At 41.8% G+C, this 15486-nt stretch overlaps 1 protein-coding gene across 3 annotated transcripts; it reads right to left on the bottom strand.

Annotated features, from left to right (window-relative positions):
* Positions 1 to 565: 565 nt before the first annotated feature.
* On the bottom strand, positions 566 to 14413 carry PLA2G4C (phospholipase A2 group IVC). Of its 3 annotated transcripts, none has more exons than XM_080633500.1 (16): positions 14219 to 14413; positions 13427 to 13467; positions 12357 to 12476; positions 11260 to 11402; positions 10731 to 10929; positions 10342 to 10459; positions 9798 to 9890; positions 9021 to 9077; positions 7342 to 7395; positions 6251 to 6364; positions 6000 to 6128; positions 5784 to 5846; positions 4886 to 4981; positions 3806 to 3960; positions 2297 to 2465; positions 566 to 1690 (listed from the first exon to the last, which is right to left on the bottom strand). In XM_080633500.1, exons 2-16 carry the CDS (start codon positions 13436 to 13438, stop codon positions 1515 to 1517), a joined length of 1698 nt encoding a protein of 565 aa, XP_080489626.1. In that variant the 5' UTR covers positions 13439 to 13467; positions 14219 to 14413; the 3' UTR covers positions 566 to 1514. The 3 variants fall into 3 exon arrangements, with proteins under 3 accessions (XP_080489626.1, XP_080489624.1, XP_080489625.1); XM_080633498.1 differs by having other exon boundaries at positions 9753 to 9890; positions 14219 to 14410; XM_080633499.1 differs by having other exon boundaries at positions 6000 to 6125; positions 9753 to 9890; positions 14219 to 14408.
* Between the last annotated feature and the right edge of the window lie 1073 nt (positions 14414 to 15486).

Here is a 15486-nt window from a genome sequence, read left to right as displayed (position 1 = left end):
TTTATACTTCCAGTTAGTCCTTTATTTTACATCAGTCTTCCAGCTTAGGGAATAATTAGGCACTTTGCTGATGGCACTGCTGGGACACATCGCTTACACAGCAGGGTGTGGGGAGAGCTGGTTTGTAGAACCATGGAAACAGAATGCTTAAGTTTGGAAGGAATTTCTAGAGATCAGCTGGTCAAACCCCCCTGATCAAGCAGGACACCCACAGCACGTTGCCCAGGACCATGTCCAGTTAGCATTTCGTATCTCCAAAGACAGAGGTTTTACAGTCCCTGTTCCAGTGCTCAAGTCAGACAGAATCTCCTGTATGTGTTTGTCCCCACTGCCTCTGGTCCTGTCACCAAGCACCACTGAGAAAAGCTGGCTCTCTCCTCTTTGCACCCTTCCTTCAGGTATTTATGTACATCGGTGAGGTTGCTTCTGAGCCTAGATGTCATAGAATCATAGAACAGTTTGGGCTGGAAAGGACCTTAAGATCATCCAGTTCCAAACCCCCTGCCATGGGGGGCTGAACCCAAGAAAACACTTGCAAGTTAAGGATTTCCAGGACACCTTAGAGGAGGATGTTTAGGGATTATTTTAATGTCACAGATTCACTTGTTCAATGCCAGAGTATAAGAGATACATTCTTTGACTGAGATTATGCAGTACACTGGGACAAAGCGGAATATGTCTGCCATTAGGAATAAGCTATAGCTCATATTTAATAAACAATAAGGTTTAAATCTGATATACATAAAATGCAGGGAAAAAAGAGAATACGCAACAAATACAGATAAAGAAAGAGGTTAGAAAAGCCAGCATCATGAGCAAATCAGAGGCTGGTTATCAGTTCATGTTTGGTTGGTATAGACAGACATCTTGTTCTTGTGCAGAGACACCCTAGTTTTACCAGGACGGTTTGTAAGTCTCTGACCATCAGACTTTTCATCTCTTTTATGGTTCCTCTATTATTCATCTTCCATTGTCAAAAGCAAATTATAGTGGCTCTTTTTTCCCTTTAAGACAGATTCATCTAATTCTTTATCATCTGTCGTGCTGCCTGGTGAGCTATTCTTCTGTGGAAAGCCTCCTTCTCTCTCCTTCTCCTTCATCCCTTATTCTTCCTTTTGATTATTTTTAGATTTTTTTGGTTGTTGGTTTCAGGCTTTCTTTGCAAACACCAATGCGTCCATCTCAGCCACTTCTAAAGGGAGCCTTTTCAGCCCTTCAGAAACTCAGACCATCTTAGTCTCACAAATATGTTAGAATGTGCCAAATAATTCACTCCCAAGAGCATCTTCTTGGTTCTTTTGTCTGTAGAGGAACTTAGAGATGTGGTTGAGATGACAGAGAAATCTGTTATAGTTGTAGAGAGCACAGTGTGAAAGCTCACAACAAATGGCCAAAATCAGCAGTGCAGTGGGGTAAGTATGGAGCGATTTGGAGCTTCATAAATCTTCATTAAAAAAACCTTAGATTTGGAGCGATTCATAAATCCAACATCTTGTACTGAAGGAAAACCCCCCTCACTTTTGTAACTTCTTTGTACGAGAGGACAACACAAGCCGCATTATCTCATTCTGAATCTTAGCTCGATTGTTGGATACATTCAACTGTGCTTTCTTAAGAAGATCTTTGATGGCTTCTCCTGGGAAGGACATATGAAAGGTGGAAAAACGTCTTCCGTAATCTTCTACTTTACCTAGAAAATAGGTCAACACAATTTGTAAGTAAATGCCGAAGGGAAAACGACAAGATCATGCAAGAAAACAACAAGATCTTTCAAGAAAAGCATTAATCATTGAAAATCTGCAAGTTTCATGTACAAGTTCTTTACCATACTAGATCCTACCATAGCCAGTGAAGAGAGAGGAGGACATCAGTCAGAGTCCGGAGGTACCGCTTTCAATATCTGTTTCATCAGGTGTCTAAGAGGGAGGGATACTGTTCCTCACCAATAACTATAAAGGGAAGCAGTGGTAAATATCCTAGGCTTGGATACTGTGGCTTCTAAATATAATGCCTCCCCAACAACTCCTCAATAGAAGGACCACAATTTAATCACACTGATTTACAGAACAAATCAAGAGTAAAAGCCTTATAGTTCAGGGCATACATCTGAGAGGGTGAGTACATTAATGCCTGTGCAAGCTTCTTCATAGAGTCTGCCCTGCTCCTTCTCTTCTGTCTCCACTTGCAGCAGCAGCACTGAGTAAAGGAGAACTCTAACATGCTTGGCACTGAATACGAATATGTTGAGAACATGAAATGCAAATATACAGAGACAACGCTGCATAGAGCATCTTACCAGAACAATTCACGTTGTTGAAGAGTGGAAAGTGCATGACTGTGGGGCATGACTTGTCTCCTCGGAAGATATAGCAATCAGAAGGGTTGTTCTCATCCATTTTCTGATCCTCTATATTGGGAAATGGGATACGGTTTTCCTGGCAGTATGAAGCGGTTTTCTTGATAGTCTGAGATACAGAGAAATCGTGTAAGCATTTTGTAGTTAGCTTTTTCTGAACTCCGGGAATAATCAGTCCTATCTCCAGTAATAAAACAAATTGCTATAGAACAATGACGGTTAATTTCTTGGGCTATACATAATTGTAACATACAGTTTATTTTAAAGTCTAAGTTTTCCACAAGAATTCTCTGAGGAACAGACTAAGTCTAGAATACGAATGAAAATCAGGCACTCACTTCTGGGCTTGCTTCTAGCAGGAACCTTTGCCTAAGAAACTACAGATACACCCAGCAAGGCAAGGCGGCAGACACTGAAAGATGGTAAGATTAAAGGGATTTGGTGTCTATAAAATCATCTGGAGACATCACCAGGTTCATCAACTTTCTGAACAAGTTTTATTTTCCAAAGCAACCCTTCCTGTTGCTCTACAACTCTCACAAAATTCAACACTCCACCACTCCAGCAAAATTAAGAACTGCCTGTGTCTCTTACATCAATCTGACCATCGATGAGAGACAATAACCTGTTTGCTCTGAGGCACACATTAACTTTAACACTGGTCTGATTTTGCATGAAAGCATTGACTGGGATAGGCCTTATGTTGGGATTTTGCACAAACTGAGATTCTGTGGTCTCCCTGAGCAGTATTATTCCCAACTGTTCAGGAGTTCAGAAGAAATAACCTTTGAGTCTTTTTCACTCTTCTCTGACTGGATTTGCAATAGTCTGCTTTAGATGGCACAAAGCTTGTGAACAGCAGCCACTTTATGTAAGCTTCCCAGAGTAAATAGCATATTACACGATTCATTCCAACAGCCCCTCCACAAAGAATGCACTTCACAGCAAAAGATGGGCTCTTAGGCATTAAGAACAGATTGGCCTCTCCCATAGACAGACTCTTAACTGATACCTTGGCATTTCTGTCACCAAATTGTCTCAGATTACACAGATTTATTACTTTTCCTTAAGCACCCTTGGGAAAAGGTGAAGTTGTAGCTCAAGACATGATGATTCTTGTAGTCACAAAAGACAAACTTTTCACAAGATCTTTCTGGACTGATACAGAATAGCTACAACATTTTGGAAGCCTAGCAAGTTCTTTTTTAACTCAAGCTCCCTAAACTCATCCCCTAGGCATGTATGTTTAAACGGAAGCAACTACAGAAACAGTATTGTACATTTACCCTCATTTGTAATGAAACTTGTTTATAAAAGGAAATAGAGTATATTAGGAGGAAAAAGCCTACACAAAGGGAAACTGGGCAAGATTTTTACAGCTACTGATACAAGACCTCCTCAAAGGCAAAGAGGTATTTTGCTGTAAATACTGCCCGTCGAAGAGTGTACCTCAAAAGGATCTCCGGAGCTGAAATCAAAGGAGAGGATCAGATCTGCTTGCCGCTGTGCTCGAAGTACCAGAGGATAGGCAGAATTTATCGCCAGACCGGCATCAATCAAAGAGATGGTTTCTTTTTCAACCAGGTAAGAGGGCTTCATGTTAGCTAATCCAATGAAAGAAAGCCATGAGATTTCATAAAGACCTATATATATATAAAATATATACACACACACATGACCAGCCCCCAAAATGTCTATTGGTCTTCACTGATGATGCATCTCAAAAAGGTATTGAAACCTGCCTCTCCTTGCCTCTCCTGCCCAGCCAGATGTCCAGCTGTATTCTGACAAAAGGAGTCCCCATCCTCCTGACCTACCTCTCTCCGACTGTGGTCAGTTGCAAATCAGAATTCCCAATGGGCTCTTTAAGGTCAGAACCTAGAACCATGCACCCATAGCTTTACCATAAGATCGTTGAGCAGAAAAATGAATGCATGAGCCAGCTAGAAATCCAAAACCTAACTGCAGTTGATAAGTGCAGGTTTCTACTTACATACTAGGTGCCAAAGCTTCTGTTATCATAATTGAACATCCAGCTAGGGCAGGCAATGGAATCTAGAGAGCAAAGTTATTCCTCATGCATCAGGAGCACAATTCAATTTCACAAACTTAGCTGTCCAGTTCCATCTCCTTAGGCTAATTCTTGTGCCCTCCAGGTTCTCCTCCAAAACGACACTGGGGTTCTATAGGTTTCATTTTGTGTTTTCCAACTCAATGCTGTTGTCCCTGTCTGTACACAGGGACAACAGTTTGTGTGACGTTAGATGTCTGTGTTTCTGTGACAGAACTGAGTTTATATATCTGCAATGATGTTGCAGATCTGGATTCTACTAGTGTGTTCCTTATGACTAGTTTATTTGCTGCCCATAATAGGATGCTGTTAAGAGAGGGTGGAACCTGCAAAGCTATCTAAATCACTAAGAAGGTAAATGGCAAAGACAGTTGAACATCACACAAACATAGCATAAAAGCTCTGCTAAACCCCATGCATTCTGCCCCATAGATCATGATTTCATTGGATTTTCTTACGGCATTTGTAAAGGAAGTTATGAATCGTTCCCCATTTCCAGGTCAACACACATTGGACTGTTTTACACACCACTCTAAAGACATCGAACACTGAGCCTGGGAAGAGACAATACAATTCAGAACATAGTTAAATCTAGAGAACTTCACTTTTTGACTGGTGCTACAAAACTTGAGGGAGATGCATGGTGGTAGAAGAACATATGTGCAGGTGCTGTACAGGCAGCCTGAGTGACAAGGCCTGAGTGTTTCAGAAGAGAAAGAGCCATGCTTTCCTCTAGTTCAAATAATTAACATTAAGCAATGGACTCTTAGTACAGCTGAAACAGTTTTGAGTAAGCCTTTCAAGGCACAAACTACACAGGACTCTGGCCCTACACCAGCTGACATGTTCACCATGCTTGTGGCTCACAGGTAATGTACAACCCTGGTTGCACCAGAGCTGTACATTAGAGAGGCCTGATCTTTTCTGGGCCTCTTACATCATTCTTGTGGTTCAGAGGGATTGTTATTTCTCTTCATCTTCTTTCCACCTGAATAAAGTAAGAACCATGCTACAATCCAATTGAACAACCTGTACAAGGTGGGGTATACTAGCTGAAAGCCACGATAGTATCAAGAGATCTTGTGAGAGAATGTGAGATCAGCACAGTGAAAGAGTTTGGAGGACTGGACTATGCAGACAGAGAACATCCACGCCTTATCCATGAACACACTCCTTGGAACAGGCATTGGAGAGGAAGAAGACCTGTCTGCAATATCCAGATTTAACCTCAGAGCACTAGCTGGTTCACTCCAGAAGGAACCAGAATTTAAGTTCACAAAACTCCAAAGCTGGAATTTTTCAAAGCACGCACAATACAAAGAGTAATAAAAGATATTAAAAATGAGATACACTTGCCTAGGAAGACTGCTTGGCATGGTGGTAACTGTCCTTCCGGAATACTTCCCTTTTGAAGATGCACTGAGGAAGATCAAGTGGAGAAAAAGCACATAACTGTCACATTAAAGAAACAAATTCATGGCAACCTCCAGGGTAAGGTTTTATGCAGGTGGATGTTTGTACCTGGGGTGGAGAGGGTGTTGTTAATGATAAGCATTAATATACAATACTTGCCTCCAAATTCCTTTTCTATCTGTTTGGCCAGTTCAGCACAGCTCGCCATTCTTTCCTCCCTTGTTTTCTTTGCCCAGGAATTACGCATTGCAGTGCACAGTTTCAGGAATTCACTTTGTCCCTTGCCTTCTTAAAAAAGAGAAAAAAGAAGAAAAGGAAAATATGCACATGTACAATAAAAGGAATCACTGTTTGCAAAGCCAGATGAGTAAAAATGCAAGCGCTGGGAAATCTCAGCATCATTCACTTGCCTGACATCAATTTCTCGAAGACTTCCTTAGGATCACTCCCATTTAAAGCACACAACTGAAGGTCTAGCAGAAGTAGAACAGACTGACAAGCCATGACGGTATCTGGGTTTCTCTCTAAGAAAGGTAAGATGAAAGTTACGTCAGAGGGGAATTTGTCTTACCAAATATCAGATTATAAAGTAACTGATACATGAATTAGTGAAGATGTAGTCCCTTCATCCAGTGGAATCTCTAGAAACATTGACCTCGTTTCTCTTATCCTAAAGAAGTTGTTTAAGCTAGTGAGAGGAACCATGTGCCATAGTATTTCTCACTTGACAGTAAAAACACCTAACACTGAGCATGTGCAACTGGACAGATGTGCAGCTATACCAGGATTCAGATGGCCTTTGTGTTCATCTTGGAAGAAAAGCTCCAAGAAATAAAGTAATAGGAGGAGGAGCAGAAATATAGTTTGGAGTAAATGGGAATTATCTAATACGCTTCAAATACTTCATTCCCATTTCGAATTTAAAAACCAAATAAACAAATAAGTACACAAAGGAATAAGAAATGTAATAACGATTTGAGTGAAGCCTGGTGTGATTTCTTCCAGTATTACCAAGAGAATATTGTAGGAATCTATTTTGTATTTTAGAGTCATTAAAATCTCAGTTTTCCATATGAACATTTCGTAGCATCATAGCATAGAATCATAGAATCATAGAATGGTTTGGGTTGGAAAGGACCTTGAGATCATCTAGTTCCAACCCCCCTGCCATGGGCAGGGACACCCCACACTAAACCATGTCACCCAAGGCCTCATCCAACCTATAGCATCACAGCATCATAGATTAGCTCAAGTTAGAAGGGACTCAGAGTTCATCAAGATTAACTTCCTGCTCCTAACAGGACTACCTAAAACTAGACCACATGACTAAGAGCATCATCCACATGCTTCTTCAACTCCAAATTGCTTGGTGCTGTAATCACTTCCCTGGGCAGCCTGTTCCAGTGACTGACCACCCCCACAGCAGAAAAGAATGCTAAATTAAAAACAAAAAACTCCCAAAAGCTACAAAAAATAAAGAGCAAGAAACACAAGAACTCACCTAATGCAAAGCAGAGGACGCTCTGCCGTAAGTGCATTAAACTTGCTAGGCTGTCTTGGAAGAAATAAAAGAATGATTAAAATAAGAATACTCCTTCCAATAAAAGATCCCTTCCCCTTCCTGCCAATCAAAGACATCAGGAAAGGCAGCCATGCACCTAACCATAGATGTATCAGATGCCTTGGAGGATCCCACTTGCCTTGTGGCTGACACTCCAGAAGAGTATTAATTTCCTGCTGGTTCTGTTCATCACTCACAGATCCATGTTTGATGTCTCAGATACCTGACAGCATCTCAGTCATCTCTATTATCCCTCCAGCAGGTTTGATAGTGTCCTACCTCAGAGTTTAAGATACCACCTCTGATACTTCCACATCATAAGGAATCTAATGTGGAGAAGATCAGTCCACATTCCACACGATATTTGAATCTGTGAACCTGTGGTACTGGCATGGACTTCCATAGTCCATGCTCATGCTACCATAGATTTATACTCAATGGAGAAGCATTTCTAGACAGTTTCGTCACCTCTTTAAGCAGGAATCCCAATGTATCCATGAAGAGCACCTGTGAAGTTCTTTCTCACTTACAGAGACATTAAAGTGAGTAATTCAAATGTCCATAAGAACGTTGTAAATATCCAAAATGACATGCCTGCATTCATAGAAATTGACCAGGATCCCCCTGAACTTTCCCTTCTCCAGGCTGAACAGTCCCAGCCCCTCAGTCTTGCCGCATATGAAGGATGCTTCAGTCCCTGTGTATGCCCACAGCTTTCTCATAGTGGGAAGCCCAGAACCAGATACAGTACTCCAGGTGTGGCATCACCAGTGCTGAGTAAAGGGAAGAATCACCTCCTTTGACTTGCTGGTGGTGCTCACCCTAGTGCAGCCCATGATATCACTAGCCTTCTTTGCTGCAAGGGAACACTGCTGTCTCACATTCAACTTAGTGTTCACCAAGATCCATAGGACTGATCTGAAAAGCTGCTTTCCAGCTGGTCAGTCCCCAACCCGTCCTCGTGCCTAGGTTGTTCATCTCCATGTGCAGGACTTCAAATCTCCCTTTGTTGAATTCATGGTGTTCCTGTTGGTCCATTTCTCTAACCTGTCACAACTTCTCCAGATTACCAATCCAGTCCTCCCAGTTTCATGTTACCTGCGAACTTGCTGAGGGTGCACTTGGTCCCATCATCCAAGTCATTAATGATGATGTTAAAAGTATTAGATGTAGAATTCAGTCCTGTAATACACCACTATTCCTCATTGGCCCCTTATCATTAATGTGTTTGGAAAGGCCTTCCAGAAGGATTTGCTCACTCACCTTCCCACAGATTTAGATGTGCCTGTCTGACCTGAAACTTCCCACGTCCCCCTTCCTGCTCTTTTGAAGATGGGAATGGCATCTTTCTTCCAGTCATCAGAACCTTCTCCCTATTGTCATGACCTTTCAAAAATGATTGAGAGTGGCCTTGCAACGACATTAACCAGCTCCAACTACAATCATGGGTGTATCCCATCAGGTCCCATGGATCTGCATACGCCCAACTTGTTTGCATGTTCCTTAACCTGATGCAATTCGTTTACATGCTCCTAAGGATAAGGGACTTCCTTGCTCCAGACTTTCCTACCGGTGCAACAACTCCTTTGAGCAAACCAGCAACACAAAAAATGTAGTACCTCGTATGAACTTGATATTGTCTTCCATGCTTCCTCCAGGAGCACTCCCCCATAAGCCTGAAACAACAAAATGTGTTTACAGCACTTGCTTTAGAACAGCCTCGCTGAGAATCCAACCCGGGTTTGCCTTTCAGTAGCACACTTTTCCTTAATGGAATTAAACAGTAAGAACTAGATTGGTTTTCTTTTCTTCTTTTCCCCTATAGCATGGTGCCAAGGGTGTGCTTTGAGAATGGGGCATGAAGTCATTAAACACAAGCTATGTTCAGTTGTGTCACAAACAAGTGAGAAGACACTTGCAGCTATACTGCTTAGGTAGTGAATGAAAGAGGTGTGGTCCTAGACTGAAACACAGTGAAGCAAAATATGAGCTTCTGGTCCTCACAAGAGGATGTCTCTAATTTGCAAAGCATCTCTCCCTGCAAAGCGAACATGCTGGGATGACAACATTTCAGCATCTGGGTTGGAACTGTTTTATTAACTTCAGTAAGCTACAGTATATCTCTAACTTCCCATAACAACCACATAAACTGGTCAGTGTGGACAGTGGAGTGTAGAGAGGTATTCAGATGTACCAGTTTGAACACATGAAGTGAGAAGAACTGCTCTCCAGAATTCATATACTATTATGCATGCATTCATGGAATAATAGATGCATTCTTGTTACCTGCAGAAAGATACAGAATAGCTAAACCTGTATTTTTTCTACGAAGCAGAATTAGGAAAATTCACCTTGCATATAACAAATGTTTTTCTTCTTCTTTTTCTTCAGCTTACCCTTCTCAAATTCACTTCCAAAGTACCTGGTACTCACAAAAGCACCCAAGGCAGGATATCCAGACTCATGGGGAGTGAATTCAAACCAGGTCCCTGAGAAAAATGAAACAACTTTTTCATTCAGTGCTTGGAAACACATTTGACCTCACTGTCCCAAAGTAGCATCACAGTTGTTTTCCTTTTCCTTTCTAAAATCCTCTGATGTTAGCTGACAAAGATGAATTGGCATATAGAGAATAAACTAAGTTGTAAGAATGCTACCACCTGCTCTATGATATGCTCTTGTTATCCCATACTATTCTAGGGATGGCTCACCTTATCCTATCACAAAAGCCACTTTTACAGAATGTGATTCAGACTCTTTGTGGAAGTGGCTGAATCACATGGAAGCCCATGGAAGCATATTTTCCTCCATTATCAATAAGAAAAGACATAGGCTCACAGTCAGCAATCAGGTATAAGCACATTTAACGCCTGCTATTAAGTGAAAAGAATCTAATACATGGCATTTAAGATACAGTTAGACTAGAAGCCCATATTTTACCTGGAAACTTTGCACCTTTTTCACTCAGTTTTTCTTTGTCCACTGCTGCATAAATTGGGTACGGATTTATTCCAGTCTCTGAGGCCTCCTTGTGATCAGCCAGCTCATTGTCATCAAACTGAAAAACAAGCATGGACTTCTGAAGGAACATAAAATGCCCTTCCCCTCTGCTATAGCACTAAGGACACCCCCACTTAGAAGACTTGGATTAACCAAGGAGCTGGATTAGCTGCTTCTACTTTTTCATATTTAGAGATAAAATGTCATGGTCTAAAGTATTGCTTCAATTTATACAACTACTCTAATAAACACCCACCAAGGTCAAACTTAGTTGCAATTACTCCGAGATCTTCAAAACAATCCCAACGCATTTGCAGTTAGCTTCTTACCTGCTGCAGTATTTGGTATACAAAACAGGCAGCCCAGAAGTTGGTCAGTGAGTAATGTTCATCTTTTGCTGACTCCTCTAAGATCTCTTCAGCTTTTGCAATATGCCAGGAGGAATTACTGAGGCTTTCATACAGTTTCTCTTCTAAGGACATCAGTTTTTCTGACCATTTCTGATTCTTATACAGGAGGGACATACACCTTTTGAAGAGAAAGAAAAGTCCTGTTTCTAGCATAGCGGAAAGCAAACAGGGCTTTGCTTTTTGATCTGAATATGCACACAGGTACAGTATCCGTGGTAGAATCACCACCGAGGTGCTAATTTCATCCTCTCTGGAGATCCAAGGTCAGTCTTGTAGGACTGTAGTTAATGTCACAAATATTCCCTGTACCTCCCACAATTGCACAGGCACATATCTCACCTACCACTCCATTGTGAGCCCAACAGGGAGTTATGAACAGTGACAACAGTGTTGAATTGCTATTGAATCTATAGAGCAGGAAAAACATTCATGGTCACACCGGACCTACCAAGTGGATCCTGACACCCCACACAGATACGTGACAGCATCCAAGAAATTTTGCTTCTTCAGCTCCACCAAGGTTCCTAGCATGGCTATCATGGCACGCAGGCCCCCGCCTGATCCCAGAACAACAATATTAGGCACCTTATTCTGGAAAGTGGACAGAAAACACATTTCTTTTAGACCAAAGGCTTAAACAGACAAGGATAAAGGCTATTGCAATTCTCACCTGACACGCTTCTTGTTCTAAAACACATTCCATAACCTGCCTCTTTTCCCCTACTTTTTCCTTTACCTGACAGTCACAGAATGGGTTCTCTTTTATATTATGTTGAGATTTGTGCTGTGCTCCTGTGCTGTAGCTTCAAAATATACACACATTTTGAGCAGTGCATGTTGTGTTCCTGTAGATGTCACATCTGTTACCTTTTTGTCACCGAGAACTGGTGTTTTCTTCCAAAACAGGAAGGTAAAACTATTAGAGCCAGCCACAGGAAATTCTCAAGAACATGTAGTACTGGTTATGGCTGGAAGAGAGTCAGCTTTCTACACAGCAGCCCATATGGTGCTGTGCTTTCGATTTGTGGCTACAAAGTTATTGATACCACACCAATGTTTCAACTTGCTGAACAGTCTCCCACCTTCTTGTCTTGCATGTGCTTAGAGGCTGCCTCCAGGATTAGCTGTTCCATCACCTTTCCAGGGATGGAGGCTGACTGGCCTGTACCTCCCTGGGTCCTTCCTTTTGCCCTGTTTGAAGACTGGGGTGAAATTCACTTTATTCCAGTCCTCAGGCACCATTCCTGACTGTCACGACATGTATACAGAGATGTGCAAGGGCAAGCAAATAATTAATTAGCTGATAGATATGGGAACTGCAGCTGGGAATTCCACTGATAATTCAGTTTCACGTTCCCATTTGTCTTCTTGGAAATTTCCAGCCTGAATCTTTTTCCCAACAGCGGAAAGAAAGCCTGCACTGGAAAACTTGTGACAACAGATGATGCTTCCTTGGGTCTAGACCTCACTTCAAACGGCACTCTGTGTGCCACTCACATCACTGGACAGTTACCTCCTTTCCTTACTAGGACTGTCAGTGCTTACCTGCTCACAACGAATCCCAAGTGTTTCCAGACACATCAGTACTTTTTCTCTTCTCTTACGGGTGGCTTTTATCTCACCTTCTGAGAGCTCATGAGACTGACGAACCCAAGGGGCTTCATCCTGGCATACAAAGTGAAACACATTTAGGGTCAGAATATTTCTTACTGCAAGAACATCCCTATTACGGGATCCATCCAGAGCACCCAGATTTCTGCAAACTAGCCAGTGTTCACTCTGACTCAATATCTAACAGCAGCATAAAGAAGATCAGGGAACTCATTTCTGTCTTACACTTTCAATCCAGGATGAAAGAGGCAGTATTTATGAACCAAACATAAAAAATGAAGAGGAAGGAAGAGGAGCAAAAATTTCAGTTCTTCATGATTAAAAAGCCCCCAAATTCCTGACTGAAAACCCAGTCCCTTTTCTAAAGGAAACACTGTTGTGCCTGTCAGGGGTTTTCACAATGGTAACGCAAGTCTCTTGTTGGAGCAATTTATCAAACTCAGTGAAATTTACTTGTTGACGCACTCAAGCCAATGGCATATTTTTCAGTTAGAAGCAAATGTCTCACTTCACCTAATGTTCAAGGTAGCCTAAAGAAATGCAACTTTTCCAGGTGAATCTTCATCACTGAATGTTCATCTTCAGCCTGAGATCTGCAGTCCTCTGAACATCCTTAAACATCACTGGAGAGCAAGAAGCACTTCTAGGGTATTACTCCTAAATCATACTTCAGAGGTGCCTGTTTAACCCCAGGATGAAAAGCATTCAGGACTAGCTCATCTGCAGAAACCTATAACGCAGATGTTTGAAGTCAGGGGAGATGAATCCTACCCTTGTTCTGATTCTTGTCCTGGAGGATCCTCTTTAGCTATCATCTAGAGAGGAAGTCTCAAAGAAATGGAGTTACTCCTTACCCATACTTTGCAGAGTAATATTAGCATGAAGTACTTAGAACATCCATTTTATAAAACAATCATGACACAAGTGTCTTAGAATGTGGAAAATGAAGCAGCCAGGAGAGCAATTAGGAGATAGAGGGGAAACCCAGAGTAGAAAGAGCATACCTTGGCAGCCATTGAGATGTCTGTCTTTGCCTCCCGGAAACCTAGTGAAAATGGAATGCACAGCAATGTCTTAGCTCAGAGTAACTTTCAAACTCCAAAGGAGCTGAAGTTATTTTCCTACTACCCTTTTCCAAGGTAAAATAATGAAAATCCCCCAACTCAAATGCTTAAAAAGACTGAGTAATTTTATATTTTATATATTGCACCATCCTAGTCATCACCTAGGATTAATGATCAATGCTCCACATTGTCAATATTGTCAATAGTGCTGCAGCTTCCATGGAATACTGGCATATGAACAAGGAAATGTTGGATGTCAAAAGAATTTATGAATATTGTGTATATCCAAAGACTATCATTAGCCTGAACAGCTACACAACCTCTGCCTGTTACTGCTGACCTGACTCAGTCTGATTTGATAACATACATGGAAAAAGCTCTTTCAAGTTTCCAACATTCTGCTTCCCAAGGGGAAAATCGGAGCTTCCTGATACAGGCTGAACATCCCAGCCACTCATTCAGAACCACACAGCCACTCGCTCACTCTCCCCCTTCTTCTCCCCTGCTCCTGGGAAGCTGAACCCAGAACACTATTGTTACTAGTCCTGTCACTGGGCACCACTGAAAAGTCTGGCACGATCCTCCTGGCCTTTGAGATATTTATATGCACTAATAAAATCCCTCCTCAGTCTGCTCTTCTCCAGACTAAACAGGCTCAGCTCCTGCAACCTCTCCACATCTCTACATACACAATACATATACCGCTTGAGGTGTTACCGGTATGGCACTCACCAAACAACTCCTGAGGTGGAGCCAGCCAATGTCAGAAAGGTCTCACTTCAAAGATGATCTGTGCCACAGAGTCCAGTGTCAGCCAGGTCCTGTCTTTATGGAAGATCTCACCCACAGAGCACCACTTTGGTTAGATAACTACATTTATACTTTCGGTGTAGATACATAAATGGGTGTAAGCGGTGTAGATAACTGGAACTTCCTGAAACTTTAGATGTTGCCTTCCTCTTTCTCAGAAGGCTGGTTTGATATGGTGGTTTCTTTGCTCTGTATTTACTGCAGGCTCTGAGCTAAGTATATCAAGGATATCCTGTCCCCCCAGCTAAGCAGTTAACATTTTTTTGTGTGGTATTTTTCCATTATCATTGGCTTGCCTTTATGGCTGCTCCATCAGTGGATTTTTTTCAGTCCTAAGGAAAGAAGGGTCAACAGGACCTTATTGCTTTCAACAAGTGTCTAACAGAGGAGTAAGCTGAAATGACTCTTGGTGGATTCCATATCTTTAAAATGCCTCTCTCACTCTCTTTTCTCTTTCTCCCTGCATTGCTGAACACTCACACCAGCAATGATATCACTTCTTACTATTGTTGCAGTTACTATCTTGATAACTTGCTTTTGTAGCAAACAGCACAGGGAAAATAGCTTTTCATTTTACTAATAAGGTTTGTACATTATCTAGCTGGAGAATGAGGTGACTTCCTGTATTCCCATTGGGAAAATGGGTGTGAATTTTTTCTTTTTCCAGTTATTTCTGAATTCTGTTCATCTCTGTCTCTCAAAGGTTTTGATTTCCTTGCAGAGACATCACTTAACACCCTTGAAAAGAGGGAGGTTTTTGTATAAGCCTATTTTTCTGGGTGATAGTGAGGTGTTTGGGCTTTGCTGCTTCTACCTTGCCCCAGGACAGGATGTTGTCCCTCGCTTGTGTTGAGTGTAAGCAAAGTGTGATGGCACAAACCATTGCTCTTCCCTACATGAGTGGTTCAGAGCATCCCTAATGCTCTGGGAGATGCCAAGGAAGGAAACTTTAACAACATTTCCAAACATGCCCCATACTCATGTTCTTTTACTGTCTAGACTACAAAACTAAGAAAGAGTAACGAAGGAGGATGATATGCAGTCATTGTTCCCCCTGATAATTCTCCCTATAGCCTTCCATTTACTGCTCTTCTCCATCTCTTCTTACCTGCTCTGGCTCATGGGAGGTTAAATCCTTCAGTTTGTTTGTGTTCTCACAGGAAGGGTTTGTTAGTCAGCAAATGACCACA

The sequence above is a fragment of the Psittacula echo genome, assembly GCF_963264785.1.
Source record: "Psittacula echo genome assembly, chromosome: 23".
Taxonomy (NCBI): Eukaryota; Metazoa; Chordata; class Aves; order Psittaciformes; family Psittacidae; genus Psittacula; species Psittacula echo.
Note: the sequence above shows the minus strand (reverse complement) of the source record. Positions and strands in the feature narration are given on the sequence as shown.